Here is a 16,293-nt window from a genome sequence, read left to right as displayed (position 1 = left end):
TAATAATATGCTCGAAAGATTTAAACTTTATCAAGAAAAAACAAAACCCGATTCAGGTAACAAAAAAATCATGCAGATACGCAAATTAACATAATCAAAATCAAAGAACCACCAAAAATTGGGTATTCTAAGTACCGAGTCCACAATAATCAACATAAAAACCATAATTAACATTAACAAAATGTTAAACTCGAAATCAGTAGAGTTGAAACCTGAGATTTTGACGTGTGATTTCATGGGCAAGACCATGGTTCGCAATCGCGGTCGCGGACATCGTCGCGGAGACCACCGTTCCAGTTACAATGAAATTTCGCGGAACGATCGCGGAACGGATTTTAATTTTTAAATATTATAAATATTTAAAAACTGAAGATTTCATAAAATTATTTAGATCTACCAAATTGAAATGAATATCATAAAAATAGATTATTTGAAGTAAATAAGAAATTAAATTAATTTATAAAATTTTATGTAACACAACTTAAATCATTAATACATATAAAATATTCGCAACTCTTCAAATTTTAAATATATTATTTAAAAAATTTAGTATGTAACCCTTTGAATTTTTGAAATTTTTTCAGTTGGAAATTTATATGTTCATCATAACTAAGATCAATTTAACGTGATAGACTAATATTATGCATAAAATCTTAAATAACATGGTGTTACAAACTATTAAACATCAATTTAAATAGAAATACTTTAGAATTAACTTGGTTTATTTTTATCACACTTTCTAATGAAAATTTCTCAATAGAAATAGTTAACTCTTGGTCTCCTCTTTATTAATCTTTCGTCGATGGATGAGCGGAAAGAAGACCGAGATTCACCATCTTACATCGATTGTTGTTTTTTACTTTCCAATGTTCCTAGTCAAATCAATGTTAAACATACTAAATTACACTTATGAAATGAGAATAAAATGACACTGCTAAATGAAATATAAGTCGAAAAAAACTAATATATTTACATATAAATTGTTTTAACAATATTTATATAGAAAAGTACCTGTAATGTCATCGACATTAATACCATGATGAATGGCGTGGAGGAACAAAATCATCAGTGTACTCTCTACCGGGATTAAGTTGAGAAAATTGATCTCCATCATATCTTTGTGGATATAAACTAGTGTTCAATTGTTCACCTGGATATTGACTGAATAGGGGATTTGAAACCGAATTGGTATTGTGTGATGAACGTGGATTTAATAATGTGTCGTCACGACGGTGATAGCCTCCAAATTCTTGATGCCCAAAAGAATTACTAGCGCCACTTGAAGATATCGAATTATGATCATCATGTCTAAAACCAGTTGCTGCGAATGATTGATGATCATTATATGTATTTTGTCCACTACTAGAATACTCTTCAAATTGATTATTTTCGGAACTGGTGTATTTAGATGACCCATCAAATCCATAATTTCCGATTCCCCTTGCTTGAGATGATAAATGATCCCGTCTTATGTTATAACCATGAGAATACCCAAATCATAGTTCATCATATCCGCTGGCACTATGACCAAAAGATTGAGAGTTCCAATAGTAGTTTCTCGAATCATCTCCAGATTGATATTGATGGTGACCCCCCAAGCCAAGATTTTTTACTTGTTCTTCTACACCCATATATGAATGTGAAGATCCACTCAAATTTTCATCATCTTCGGCACTCGAGAACCCTGTCAAACTTGCTAAAAAGCGACGTTGTGCCTCTATCCCAGGGCGATACCCATGATCAGTGTCTTGTGTGGCATAATAATTCTCTTTCCCTCGTGCCCATGACATGCTAGTATCATATTCATTATCTTGACGTCCTTGATCATCATCTTGATTTTTTTTACCACTTTCTTGATTGTTTCCATCACCACTAGCATCACTGTCATCACTGTCATCATTTTCAGATTCATCCCTGTCACTTAAGACGATTTCTTTGCCTTTTGATAATCTTGAGCTCCTCTCGTTGTTCGTCTTCTTTGAATGACTTTGACCACTAGGTGTGATGTTGTGATGTTGGGAATTTGAAGTTTCATGGTCTTGATCTAACCATTCTAAGTCATCGTCTTGCAATACAGGAGGTTCATTATCTCTTGTCCATTCATTTAAAATATCATCATCTTTGAATATGTGATCAAGATCTATAGGACTGTAGTAATCATCATCTTCATTTTTATGCATCAAATTTCGTACTCTTAATCGCATATTGTAATGGACATATACCAATTTATGCAACTTTGCTATTGCCAAACGGTTGCGAAGCTTGGTATGTATCAAAGACCATGTACTCCAATTTCTCTCACAACCAGAAGATGAACATGTTTGGCTAAGGACATTAATTGCAATTTTTCTCAGATGAGGAGCTTCTTCACCATACTCATTCCACCATTCAGCTGATAGAAAAACATATGATATATATTGTACATATTTAATATTTATGGAAAATATAAATAAGCTCAAACCTGGAAGACTTTTTTTAACTGCCATTTTTGCAAGTGGGGACCCAAACTCTCCAATTTGTTCCGTGAACAATTTAATCTGTAAAACATGTTTCATAAAACAATAGTGTACTCAATATAAAACATGTTATGTAAAATTTATAACTATCATACCTCATTGATCATTGAAGCCTGTGCATTTAAATCGGGTTCTAATCTCTTGATTACTGTCTTCAATCCCCGTCTTACTTCATCGGTATAAACACAAGTTCCAGAATATTGGAGCATTGGATTCAGAAAATACGCTGAAACAATCAATATTTTAAAAATATATTATCAACTAAAATAATGAATTTGTTTTATGTAAATATAACCTCATTTACCTGCAGCATGTAGGTGTTGGTGTAATTGATTATACCAACGATCATCAATCACATCCCAATACAATTTTCAGTCCTTGACACTTTCTTTTATAGACAACTTAGCTCTATCCATTGCTTCATATATAATTGACAGAGTTGGCTTGTTGTCTTGGTCAACCAACTTCAGAACTTTTACAAGAGGTTCCATTGCTGCGCAAATGTCACGAGCTGACTTCCAAAATCTCGTGTCCAAAATGATTGCTGAAATTTTTTCGGCAACATTCCTTCTCTTGCTTGTATTGTTGTACTCAGTCCACTCAACTGAAGTACACAATCTCTTCAAATCTTGACAATACCGAACGAGACTTTCCAAGGAAATGAATTCCGTAGCAAAGCGAGTGATTCCAGGTCTCAGTAGTTCACGATCATTTGTATAGATTTTCATTAAGTTCACGACTTTGTCACTGTTATATATGAAACTTGTTATCTGCTTTGCTTTGTCAATGCACTTCTTTACCTTTGTCATCTTACCAATATCTTCAAGCATAAGATCAATGCAGTGTGCTGCACAAGGTGACCAAAATATGTGAGGTCTTTCAATCATCAATTTCTGACCAGCAGCCTTATTTGCACTTTCACTATCTGTAACCACATGCACAATATTTTCCTCTCCAACCTCGTCAATGACTTTATTCAAAAGAGATAATATAAAATCAGATGTCTTCCTTTTGTTGGTGCAATCCACTGAACTATGAAATATCATGTTGCGGTCACAATATATCATGAAATTGATGATAGGGTGTTTGTTGTGTGTGCTCCAACCATCGCACATTATTGTGCATCCATACTTTGGCCATTTGAATTTTAATGTATTTAAATATCCATTAATATCCTCCATCTCCTCTTCCAAGAAAACACCACCTATTTGACGTCCTGAAGAACCTTGTATTCCAGGTCCAACATCTGCGATAGTATTAATCATTGCTTGGTAGTATGGACCACTATCTACCGCATGAAATGGAATTGCATTGTATATAAACCACTTGGAAATAGCCTTTCCAACATCTTTAACCTTTTTCAGGAGCAAACCAACTTTTTATACTCTTTCGTTTCGATGAAAACATGTAAGAATCAATTCCTTTCGATGGTAGCTGAGCTCCCTCTCTCACGCTGAAGCTACGAGACATTTGTTTTTTTTAATTTAGGATTTGCACCAAGTGATGATGAACTACCACCAAAATTTCCTGAAATTAAATAATAAGTTAATAACAAGCATTGGTATTTTTATCTATAAAAAATATTACTTATATATATATATATATATATATATATATATATATATATATATATATATATAACGAGCATTGTATTAGCCTTTATTTACCTGGACCATATCGTTTATGCATCTCTTCTTCAAATGCTCTTGTTTTACGACTATCTTTCATCGCTTTTCGCAATGCCCTATTTTCCATATCTTCTAAAGCATCTTCATTGGTATCATCAAACGTATCATTATCTTCACTGTCACTGCCACTATCGAGTCCATGTATGCTCTGTTGAATTGCATTGATTGCAATCTCTCTCTTTTTTTGGATTATATTTCTTTGGGTCTTAGAATCTTGAAGATGTTTTCGTAACATCAATAATATCTCCTTCGGAGCTTTAGTGCACGACTCAACATTTTCAGCAATATGTGCAATATATTGTTTTAATCTTGTGATTCCACCCGTTACAACTTTTCCACAAAATTTGCATTGTATTGTTTTTCAATTATCTCCGATGGGTTTACCAAACTCCCAACCAATATCGAGTTTTGGAGCCATTGTTCAAAAAGGTTTACTGATTCACACTATATTCTGGTTTGAAATGTAAATACAAAAGATAGAGAAATCAAATGATGATATTATAATTTCATTGAATTCTTTCAATAGTAATTTATTAATCATATCTAATCTTAGAATTATAATTTTAGCGTTTACAAATTTAAATTAAATATAATTTCTATTAAATAGATACCATATTTAATTTTGTTGCCATAAATTCACAACCGTGGCCTTTAATTAAAAGTTATATTAAGTCAAAAAAAAAAAATTAACTTTACGTGATCTTACAAAATTTCTATTAACCTTACGTATGCAAATATGTATGATTTTCCTACACTATTTTAGCACGTAAAGTTAATGGTGTACGAAAATACATAATCTAAGATTCAATAATTATCTTTAATCTAAGCACAAAATTCGTAAGGAAAATTTTTAATTAAATTAAATTCATTTTCAATATTATATCTCAATAAAATTAACCAAAAATATAATTTACAGGAAAGTAAAATTAAACATAGAAGATACTTACCTTTAACATGTACGAAGAAAACACGAGAAGATCAAGAGATGCGTAGCAGAGTTCAACGAACTAATTAAATTACACTGTGATGAGTAATAAAAAAATATTAGATCAAAATCTAACTAAACAAAAATATCATTATAACAAAAAATTATTATTATAATAATCGAAATTTAAACATTACTTATCTCTTAGGAAATAATGAAGACAAGAATAACACTGAGAATAAGAGCAGAAATCGATCGAATATATATAGAGAGAAATAGAATGCATAGGAAGAGGTTGGTTTTGCCGTGAATTATGATGAGAATGAGAGAAGAAATCGATCCGATATATAGAGCGAAATAAAAAGATGAGGAAGGGTAATTCACGGGCGAACTGTTTATTGAATAAAAACATCCGACTTTTTACGAAACAAAATAAAAAAAAAAAGTTTTCATCATTTAAAAACAATAAGATAGGACATAGTCAGTGAGTCACAAGACTCACAAGTCACAACATGCTAATGTCTCTTTTTCTTCTTAGTTTTAATTTTTTTATTTTCACTAGTCAATAGTCATGTCTCAATAATTTCCCTCTACTAAATGTCTATCTTCTTCTCCCTTTTGGGCCTCGCAAAAAAGGCTGGATTTCCATTTTCCAAATATTAATACATGGAAATGGGCAGAAATTTATCTTCAAAGTTCCCCTTGTTCCGATCCCGATCCGTTCCACCGTTCTATCGCCCGTTCCGCCGTTAAATCGCCGTTCTCATCACAGAAAACGCCGATCCAAAGCATCTACCTTCAAGCATTGAAACTTCGTCAAGGTTCCTTACGTTTCGGTTACGGAACGGCCGTTCCGGCCGTTCCGATACCGTTTCTGCGAACCATGGGCAAGACCGCAAGAGAGTGAGAACCTGAGCAAGGATTCCGACGAAGATGAGGGACAATTAGATTCATTTTTTTTAGCATGTTAATTCTTTTTTGAAGGCCACGGGTTTGCTAAACTTTTTATTTTTTCAAACAAAATCAAAATTATGATATTTTTCCCTAAAAGAATTTAAAATATTTTGAAGGAAAATGGCATTTTTGGTTATATATATTTTTGAGTTTGATTTTCTATATTGTTAAATTCTCGTTTTAATTTTATATTTTTTTTTGCAATTTCAACTTTCATCGGGTTTTTGACGTGACACTGCGCACTTCAGCATTATGTTTGTATCATATCAACGCCATGTATCGCTACATCAAGTTCAAGTCAGAAAAGAAGATTTAACAATATAGAATATCAAAATCATGCAACCACAAAATACATTTTTCTCTATTTTTTTCAAAAATGACAATTTTTTCGTCTTCTCTTCTTATTAGTTAAAAATAGTTTTTAATACTAAAACTTACTTTCTTTGTACTTTTTTTTTTATTACGTGAAAACCCGCAGCAGTTATCTTTCGGTGCGCACTGGGTAAACCCACATACTAACGCAATAGCCTGCAAACTACGCTAATCAAGTAAATCGCATTAAGGAAGTCCTCCAAAGTAAATCGCACTAAGGAAGTCCTCCAAATTTTAGTGTGCATCGAAAGATAATGACCGTAAGTTTCTAATGCCTAAATTTTTTTAACAATATTAGATGTCATTTAGCATTTGGACGGGAAAATATAATTAAAATTGCACCAGAATTCAAGTTCTTGCCCCAACACATTATGAAATTTACTCCAACTTAGATGGCCAATTCAACAAATTTTGCAAAATTATTTCCCAACATTGTTATTAGGAAATATGATAAGCTAAAATTTTGAGCATTCGAAGAAATAAATTAGATAAATATAATAGCTAAAATGTTTTATATTTATTCGGTTATGTGTGTGACGTGCTTAAATCTTAATTATAATCATGAATTATCTTCAAAGTAACAATTGCCATCACATATTACCAGTATACTGTATATCACATTCAATTTAATTTAAATTGATGCTTCTAATTACCGTTGTATTCCGTCAAAAAAAAAAATTAACGTTGTATTTTTACTTTACTCTTTTTCTTGATTTTTTTAATCATGAAATATATATAGTAATCAATGTAACTCATAAAATTAGAAGAATGTTATAATTTACCCCTTGAAAAATGTTAATTACACTCCATATTGAATAATTAATTTATATTATTAAATAAGATATTACTTTTTTTATTAAAAAAAACTCAAATACTGCTTTTACATGACGACAACTAAAATTTTCATTAAAAAAATATTATTAATATATTATAAAAATTCACAATGATTAAAATAATGACAAAATTATTTTGAAATTTAAAATTTACCATATTATTTATATTTTATCCCAAATTTTAGTATATATGGATATATAAAATATTGAAATTTTTTTCACAAGAATATATGAAATATTGAGATGTAAAATTTGAACAGATTTTTACAGGGGTGTAGATTTGATTAATTTTTTAAATAATATATCTATGTGGAATTGATAGATGTTTACCGACTTTTATAGAATCCACATGTTGTAAAAAAATTTCATAGACTCTTGTGGATTCACTTTGACAGATTTTTATAGACATTGATAAATGTGTTTATAGATTTCAACGGAATAGGATATTAAAGAAATAAACTTATACATAAAAATAAAAAAAATTAAGTAAAATATAATGTATTTAATCAATATATTTTAGAGTTTTTTGCACCAATCACCCATGTGAAATATTGAAAATGCACACTTATCCCCTGTAAAATTTTAATAGGCATCTTCAACCATGTCCTTTTAAAAAATTAGCACACTCGCCCCTTCAGATGAATGATTGTTGCGCACGCGCCCCTCATGCGACTAGGCAAAGATTTTGATATTTTTTTTGCACCAAATACCCTTGTGAAATATTAAAAATGCATATTTGACCCCGTGAAAATAATTTTTAAATCTATTCAACACATAATACATAATTTTTAATAAAATCCAATTATAAATATTTAAAAAAATATTTTTTGTTTTATAATTTTTTATTTTTTATTTTAAATTTATTATCATTAATTAATTATTTTCTAAAAAATATTATTACTTTATCCTGTTATCATTATTTTATTAAATTCACTTCGTATTTTCAACTTTTTCATTAAACATGCATTCATCAACAAATATTTAAATAATTTCAAGTACCAAAATATTGAACTAAACTGATAAGTTCAAACATATTATTTTTTTCGATTTAGGACTATATATTATTGAACCAAAATTTAAATTTTTCGAGAATATGCATTGCACAATTTGTAATACATAATAAAAAAAAATAAAATGCTTATATAATTTTAAATCGAAAAAATAACATTCATGAACTTATCATTTGGTTCAATATTTTGTTATTTTTAGATATTTAAATCCTTATTTATGAATCATGTTTAATGGAGAAGTTGAAAATACGAAGTGATTTGATAAATTAATGATAACGAAATAAAGTAATATTTTTTTAAAAAAATAAATTAATTATAAATTATAGAATTAAAATTAAAATTAAAAATAAAAATAAATATAAATAAATAAAAATAAAAATGTTTGATACTTATCATTCACTTATCATTTTGATTTAATATTTTGGTATTTTTAGGTATTTAAATCACGTTTATGAATGCATTTTTAATGGAGAAGTTGGAAACAAGAAGAATGTTTAATAAAATAATGATAATAAGATAAAATAATAATATTTTTTAGAAAACAATTATATAATTTAAATAAATTTAAAATTAAAAATAAAATTAATAAAACAAAAAATGTTTCCTAAATATTTTATAATTAGATTTTAATAAAAATTGTGTATTATGAGTTGAATAGATTTAAAAATTATTTTCACATGAGTCAAATATGCATTTTTAATATTTCACAGTGGTATTTGGTGCAAAAAAAATTATCAAAATATTTGATCAGTCGCATCCCCGCGTGCGCAATAATGACTCATCTGAAGGGGCAAGTGTGCTAATTTTTTAAAAGGTCAGGGTTGAAGATGTCTATTAAAATTTCACAGGGGAGAAGTGTGCATTTTCAATATTTCACAAGGGTGGTTGGTGCAAATAACTCATATATTTTATAAAGTTTTATATATTTATTCTATTATTATTATCATTATATATATATATATATATATATATATATATTTGTGTGTAAATATGTTGTGTGTGTGTTTTGTTGTACCTTCTTTAAAAGACACTAAAGTTGCACAACACACAAATAAATAAATAAATATATATATAGATATATTGTTTTAATAGTGAGTAAAAAATTAAACTTAATTGCTAATAAATAATTTATTTTGATGTTCGCTCCAATGACAATAATGAAACTACATATAGCGTGCTAAATTTATTAAAGAATTTTAATAGTTATAATTTTAGACTTAATTTAATTTCAAGATTATAAAATATAAAAATTATTAATAAAAATTTAGTCAAAACCTATCACAATTATAAAAAATCAATAATTTAATTTTTTTATAAAAAAAATATAAGTTTACTCGATCCACAGACACAATTATTAAACAAAAATTATTGATCTAACTAATAGATTTCGATCAGTGCTAGATAAGTTGATTGATCAAACTCAAAGTGCATTTCTGCCGGGACGGTTAATTACAGATAATGTGGTAATAGGCTTTGAATGTATGCATTGGATATGACATCACACCAAGAGGAAAACCGGGTATGGAGCGCTAAAACTCGATATGATCAAGGCATGCGATAGAGTTGAATGACGTTTTCTAGAATCGCTTATGTTGAAAATGGGCTTCCATCACGATTGGGTCAGCCTCATTATGTGGTGTGTATCCACAATATCCTTTTCATTCCGAATTAATCAAAATATATTCGGGGAGTTCAAACCTGAACATGGGGTACGACAGGGGGAACTTTTATCTCCATACCTGTTCACGATGTGTGCTCAAGGGCTCAACTATCTTGAATTGTGCAGCGGAGAGACGGATGTTCAAAGGCTTCCAAATTGTTCAAAGCAATCCCATGGTGTCCATTTATTCTTCGCCGACTATAGTCTCATTTTCTTTCGAGCTACTGTGCAGGATTGTTTGAAGATAAAGAAATGTCTCCAACGATATGAAAAGGCATTGGGACAGGCGGTTAACTATGAGAAATCTTTCATTACCTTTTGCCCAAGCTCGACATCAGATCTCATAGACAGTATTACAAATATTCTGGGCATTCCGATTGTTAGGGGTCATGAGCTATATTTGGGTCTACCCACATTCTCTTTTCGGAGCAAGAGGATACAATTTGCATTGCTTCGGGACAAAATATTTAAGCGCATCAATGGTTGGGCTTCCAAACTCTTATCAGCAGGAGGAAAAGAGGCTCTTATCAAGGCAGTGCTTCAAGCGGTACCATCTTATGCGATGTCTTGTTTTAAGATGCTTTTTAATTTGTGTAAGGAGATGAAACAATTATGTGCGAAATTTTGGTGGAAATCTTCCGAAACAAAGGGTGGTATGCACTGGGCCTCGTGGGCCAAACTATGCAAACCTAAATAGCAGGGAGGCTTGGCTTCCGCAGTATGGTGGATTTTAAAAGGGCACTGGTAGCGAAACAAGTGTGGCGCATCATACAATATCCTGAATCTATTTTGGCCCGAATCTTGAAAGCAAAATATTTTAGAAATGTGGATATTATGGACACTCCAAGGGGTACACCCCTTCTACATTTTGCAATATATTATTTGGAGTCAGGAGCTGATATCCAAGGGTGTGCACCAGTGTGTGGGAGATTATAGAAGGTTTAATTCTTTGAAAGACGCATGGATACCCGGGTTGATTTCAGGCATAAGCTCGGTGTCAGGAAGGGATTTTTATTGCAAAGTGGCGGAATTTATCCAAGCAGATAGGCAATGGGATAAACCAAAACTACTATCAATGTTCCCCTTTTTTGAAGTTCAAGAGATCCTCAATATTCATTTTAATCCCAGAGGAAGGGCTGATCGGATATTCTGGAAGTGGACGAAAACGACAAATACACGGTGAAATCAGGCTATCAACTAGAAATGGGTGTTTTCAAGCCCTATCCAGAGCACTCTTCAGGTTACAATCAGAATTGGTGGACGAAAATTTGGAATTTGAAGATTCCGCCTAAAATGAAGATCTTCAATTGGCGAGCAATCCACAATTTCTTACCGACAAAGTTCAACCTAGCAAGTCATCATATTCCAGTCATTGATCAGTGTTCTATGTGCCATTCTTTGGTGACTTCGAATTCTCATGCTATGTTTTTTTGTCGGATAAGTAAACCAGTTTGGAAGTTTGGCATATTTTGGGACTTGCTCGGGCTTTGTCAGAGGAGCTCTTTCATAGATATCATTTATGGGATCTCGAATTATTTTTTTGATGATGATTTGGGTGTATTTTGTGCTATGTCTTGGGCGATTTGGAGAGAGATTTGCAAGAGAAAACATGACTCCTCTTTAGTTTGTTCCCTTGTGAAGGTTGATTGGGTTTGCACAGTGATAATGGAGTTTAAGGGAGCACACTTAAATGTAAATCTACAGAGTGTAGGTCTGGTTGAGGCTCGGAATGCTCGATGGGTGAAGCCCCCTGCGGGTCATTTTCGACTAGATGTGGACGTGGGGTTTAATGAGGATAAGGGAAAATTTTCGATTGGTGCTATTATTCAGGATGATTTTGGAAAGATTATTACAGCCAAAGAATCTCCTATTCGAAACCCGGGATCAGTGTTTAGGGGTGAATTATGGGCCATTTTGCATGGATTGTGGTTGTGTATATCCAATGTGTGGATCTTCTTCGATTCCCTTGAGGCAACGAGAGTGGTGATGGGTAAATTTGATTTCTTGGGTCCTGAAGGAAACTTGATATCAGAAATTAAAGAGTTGTTGGTAGAAGATCTAGGTATTCTTGGGCATCAAGCACATGAGAAGGGGGGCAAATGAGGCGGCTCACGAGCTGGCGAGTTTTGTTCATAGTTCTCTAGTTTTTGTTATTTGGTTATTTTGTGGCTTTCCACCTTGAAGTTCCACCTTGGCTTCAAGGTGTTGTACTTAAAGATGTGTGATCTTATTTTATGTGATGTTTTTTCAAAAAAAAAAAACTAAATGATATTAAGTTTGACACATAGGTAAAAAAATAATAATAATAATAATATTGTTATTATTTTTTTTGTTATTATTATTTATTTTAAGCACTTTTATATATATATATATATATGTGTGTGTGTGTGTGTGTGTGTGTGTGTGTGTTAGAACCTAATGGGGGGATTTAGGTTCTATTGGCAACTTTACAATTTAAAGCGATTATGCAAGTACGCAAACGGAAGACTTAAAACAATTAAATAAATGCGATAAATAAATGTGTAAAGTAAATAAAGCAGTAAAAGAGATATGATATGTTTATGGAAGTTCGACGATAAATTTTCTACGTCTCCATTTCTTGGTTAATGTCGATTAACCAAGGATCCACTAGCACTTCAAACGTCTTGGTCTTGATGACTCCAAGGATAGCGTACAATAATAACACGATCACCGCGCCGAGGCAACTCGATACAGTTGGCCTTAAGAGGCTAAGAGCTCCAAGGATAACCTCACAACTCGAAACAACTCGAGCTTCACACTCGAGTGAATACAACAACAACTTTCAAGAGTTTATTACAACTCAATACAAATATGTTTTGAGGGACTCGAAATAAGCTTCAAAATGCTTGAGAGATTGCTTGAATATTGCTTGAAGGATGAGAGACTCGAAGGTGAGTTGCTTAAGTTTAAATGACCTCGGAATGCCTCTATTTATAGTTGCTGATTCGAGTGAGTTCGGACCATCCGGACTAGCTTCGGAGCCTTCGAACGTAACTGATTCAAATTCAGATTTCTGCGGCTGAGGAAATGTTCGGACCGTCCGAACCTGTCTTCGGATCGTCCGATCGGCTGCATTAACTTCAATCCGACAAATTTCTTCCGACAATATCTTTCAATCGCCGTAAAGCTGTTCGGACCGTCCGATCCGTACTTCGGATCGTCCGCACTGTATCATCATGTCCTCCGAGCGTGCATCCGAAACATTTTTAATTCCTGGGATATCTTCGGACCGTCCGAACTGACTTCGGATCGTCCGAACGATTTCTTCGTGGCGTCCGAGCAGATCATCCGATGAATAATTAAATCCTTGAAAATCTTCGGATGGTCTGATCCTGACTTCGGACCGTCCGAACTCTGGCAGTTTCGAACAATTTAATTTTTTCTTCAATATTTGGCTTATTGGTTTTTGCTTCCAATAATTTTCTTAGACAAGAATTTTTATTATCTGCAAATTTTTCACTTTAAACTACTGATAATATTTAACTGAGTTTTGTAATTATCAAAACATAATATTTTGAGACTTGATAATTTATTAAAAACATTAATCTTATAATACGATATTTGTATGTCGTTTAAAACGTAACAGTACATGTATTGTTTAAACTTTAAATGTTAGATCAGAATTTTCGAGATTTACGATTTGGACCGCTTTATCTCCACCGTTGCTTGTGAGACCATATTGCACAATCAGCTAAACGACCCCTTTCTTTCTTCATCTTTCCTTTTTCGTCTCGGACAACAATCTCAACTCATGCGGCCGACTTCCGGCAAACACGCGGCGGTGGCGGAGGAGCAGCAGCAGCGCCACCTCTCCTACTCCCCAAAGAAGTCTAAGAAACTCGAAATCCGAACCACCCTTCAATCGGTGAAAACCCACATCTCTTCCCACCGCTGGGCTTGGCTCACTGCAACGATCTCATTGCAGCTGTTACTGTTCCTCCTACTCAGCCGTGCTTCTCCGTCGCCGCCGCTGTCGCCGACTACTACCACCCTTCCCTCAACCCAGCACCGACAAATCGAAACCACGTCACCAACCGGACCAGATGACGTCTGCCAATTCGGAAGAGTGTACATTTACGATCTGCCCCCGATGCTCAACGAAGATCTCCTCCAAAACTGCCACGAGATCGACCCGTGGAGCTCCCGCTGCAACGCCGTGTCGAACGACGGATTCGGACCGCCGGCGGTGGGGTTGGACGATGTCGTGCCACGAAATCTCACCCCAGCTTGGTACTGGACTGATATGTATTCTGCAGAAGTCATTTACCATGAAAGAATGAAGAACCACATCTGCAGGACGATGAATCAAGATGAAGCCACGGCTTTCTACATCCCTTTCTACGCAGGACTCGCTGTCGGCAGGTATTTATGGTTCAATTACACTTCCAAAGATCGCGATTTTCACAGCGTAACTATGTTGAACTGGGTTAAGTCTCAAAGCCCATGGATGAAATCGAATGGGTCGGATCATTTCATGGTGTTTGGTCGATTAACTTGGGATTTCCGAAGATTAACCGACAATGACGACGAATGGGGAACAAGATTCATTTACATGCCATTAATGAAAAATGTTCTCAAGTTATCAGTGGAAAGAAGTCCGTGGGATCCATTAGAAATCAGTATCCCATATCCAACTGCATTCCACCCTCGATCCGAATCGGATATCCGCCTTTGGCAGGATTTCATCCGTTCTAGAAAACGAACCAACTTACTTACATTTGTGGGGGCGACCCGCAAGAAAATCAAGAATGATTTCAGGACTGTGCTTATGTCTTACTGTAAAAATGAATCGAGCTGGTGTGGAGTTGTCGACTGCTCGGTAACTCGTTGTTACGACGGAGCACCGGCTATACTGCAGGGGTTCTTGGATTCAGATTTCTGTATGCAGCCTAAAGGCGATGGATCAACAAGAAGATCGGCATTTGATTGTATGTTAGCAGGTACGATCCCGGTGTATTTTTGGAGAGGAAGCTTCGAGAATCAATTTGAATGGCACTTGCCTGCTGCATATGATAAATATTCGGTCTTTATTGATAATAATGATGTGAGAAACGATAGCTCGATCATCAAGAAGGTTTTGGAGAAATATAGTAGAGAAGAAGTGAAGAAAATGAGGGACAGGATTATTGATTTAGTGCCAAAGTTTTTGTATTCACGGCCTAATGTGAATTTGGGGAAATATGTTGATGCATTTGATATTACCATGGATGAAGTCTTGATAAGGTTTAGCAGACAAAAGATGTTCAACCATGGTCAATGATCTTTAGATCTTCGGAGACTGGAACTCGAATTGTCGGGTAAAGCCACCGGAGAGTTGTTGATTATTCCTTCCAAGTAGCCATTGACGTGTTGAATCTTCGAAAGTTGGAGCTATAAGTGTTATTAAAGCCACCAGGCTGTTGTTTTGTACGATGCTTTAGACCTTCGAAGTTGCCATTTAGGCGCTGAACCTCCGGAAGTTGAAGCAAGAAGCGTTGTAAAAGTCTCTGCACAATTGTCTTCTGTGATCTTTTAAACCTTCCAAAGGGCCATTTATGTGCTGAACCTCGGAAACTAAAGCTAGAGGTGTCGTAAAAGTTAAATGGATTTTTGCTTTTTACCACCTTTTAGGCCTTCTAATATTGAAGTTAGTGATTGTTTGGGATTATTGTGTGTTATGTGATCTTTTACACGTTCGAAATTGAAGAAAAGTTGAAGGATAAATGTATCCTCAAGGCTCAAGGTGAGGTAGACTCCATGGAGAGTCGGCACCGTGTGTAGTTTCTCCATTGGAGTATTATTAGAATTTTTATTATACTTATGATTATAATTTTCTGATGGAAAAATTGTTACCGCTTGCTTCTTTACTCCTCCTTCCTCACTAAAAGGTTACAACATTATTTTAACTAATGTCTAGTAATTAATATCACCACATATTCGGGGAAAACGGTGGATGCATACATCTGAAATGTATGCTTCTTTTACCATACATGTTATTGTTGAGGTCCATTAATCTTAGAGAGATAATCGATAATGATTCGTCTTATGAAATTAAAAATTGACTTGAAAATTAGAATCTACATTTTGAGTATATATTTTTGGAATATATTAATTTGCTCAAAATCAATTTAGGGTGAATGAAAAATTAATTATTTAATATTGATGTACAAGGCTCAATTAATTGTATAGAAAGGAAAATGGGAGTTGTCCCATATTGAAAAAATTTGTCTTTATATACGTAATGTATACTATTGTGTATGTTAAATCGATTAATTCAATTCATGTCAACCTTTATATACGTAATGTATACTATTGTGTATGTTAAATCGATTAAT

General features: G+C 33.5%; 3 protein-coding genes across 3 annotated transcripts; all 3 read left to right on the top strand.

Annotated features, from left to right (window-relative positions):
• Positions 1 to 10,046: 10,046 nt before the first annotated feature.
• Positions 10,047 to 10,655, top strand: LOC140861566 (uncharacterized). The gene has a single exon (XM_073264588.1). The coding sequence runs from the start codon at positions 10,047 to 10,049 to the stop codon at positions 10,653 to 10,655; it is 609 nt and encodes a 202-aa protein (XP_073120689.1).
• Positions 10,656 to 11,161: 506 nt separating this feature from the next.
• LOC140861565 (uncharacterized) lies at positions 11,162 to 12,061 on the top strand. The gene has a single exon (XM_073264587.1). It carries the CDS (start codon positions 11,162 to 11,164, stop codon positions 12,059 to 12,061), a length of 900 nt encoding a protein of 299 aa, XP_073120688.1.
• A 1,589-nt stretch (positions 12,062 to 13,650) lies between these two features.
• LOC140864993 (xyloglucan galactosyltransferase XLT2-like) lies at positions 13,651 to 15,806 on the top strand. The gene has a single exon (XM_073269467.1). The coding sequence runs from the start codon at positions 13,731 to 13,733 to the stop codon at positions 15,237 to 15,239; it is 1,509 nt and encodes a 502-aa protein (XP_073125568.1). The 5' UTR covers positions 13,651 to 13,730; the 3' UTR covers positions 15,240 to 15,806.
• Positions 15,807 to 16,293: the final 487 nt, after the last annotated feature.

The sequence above is a fragment of the Henckelia pumila genome, chromosome 4, assembly GCF_033568475.1.
Source record: "Henckelia pumila isolate YLH828 chromosome 4, ASM3356847v2, whole genome shotgun sequence".
NCBI lineage: Eukaryota > Viridiplantae > Streptophyta > Magnoliopsida > Lamiales > Gesneriaceae > Henckelia > Henckelia pumila.
This window is presented reverse-complemented; position numbering and strand designations above follow the sequence as displayed.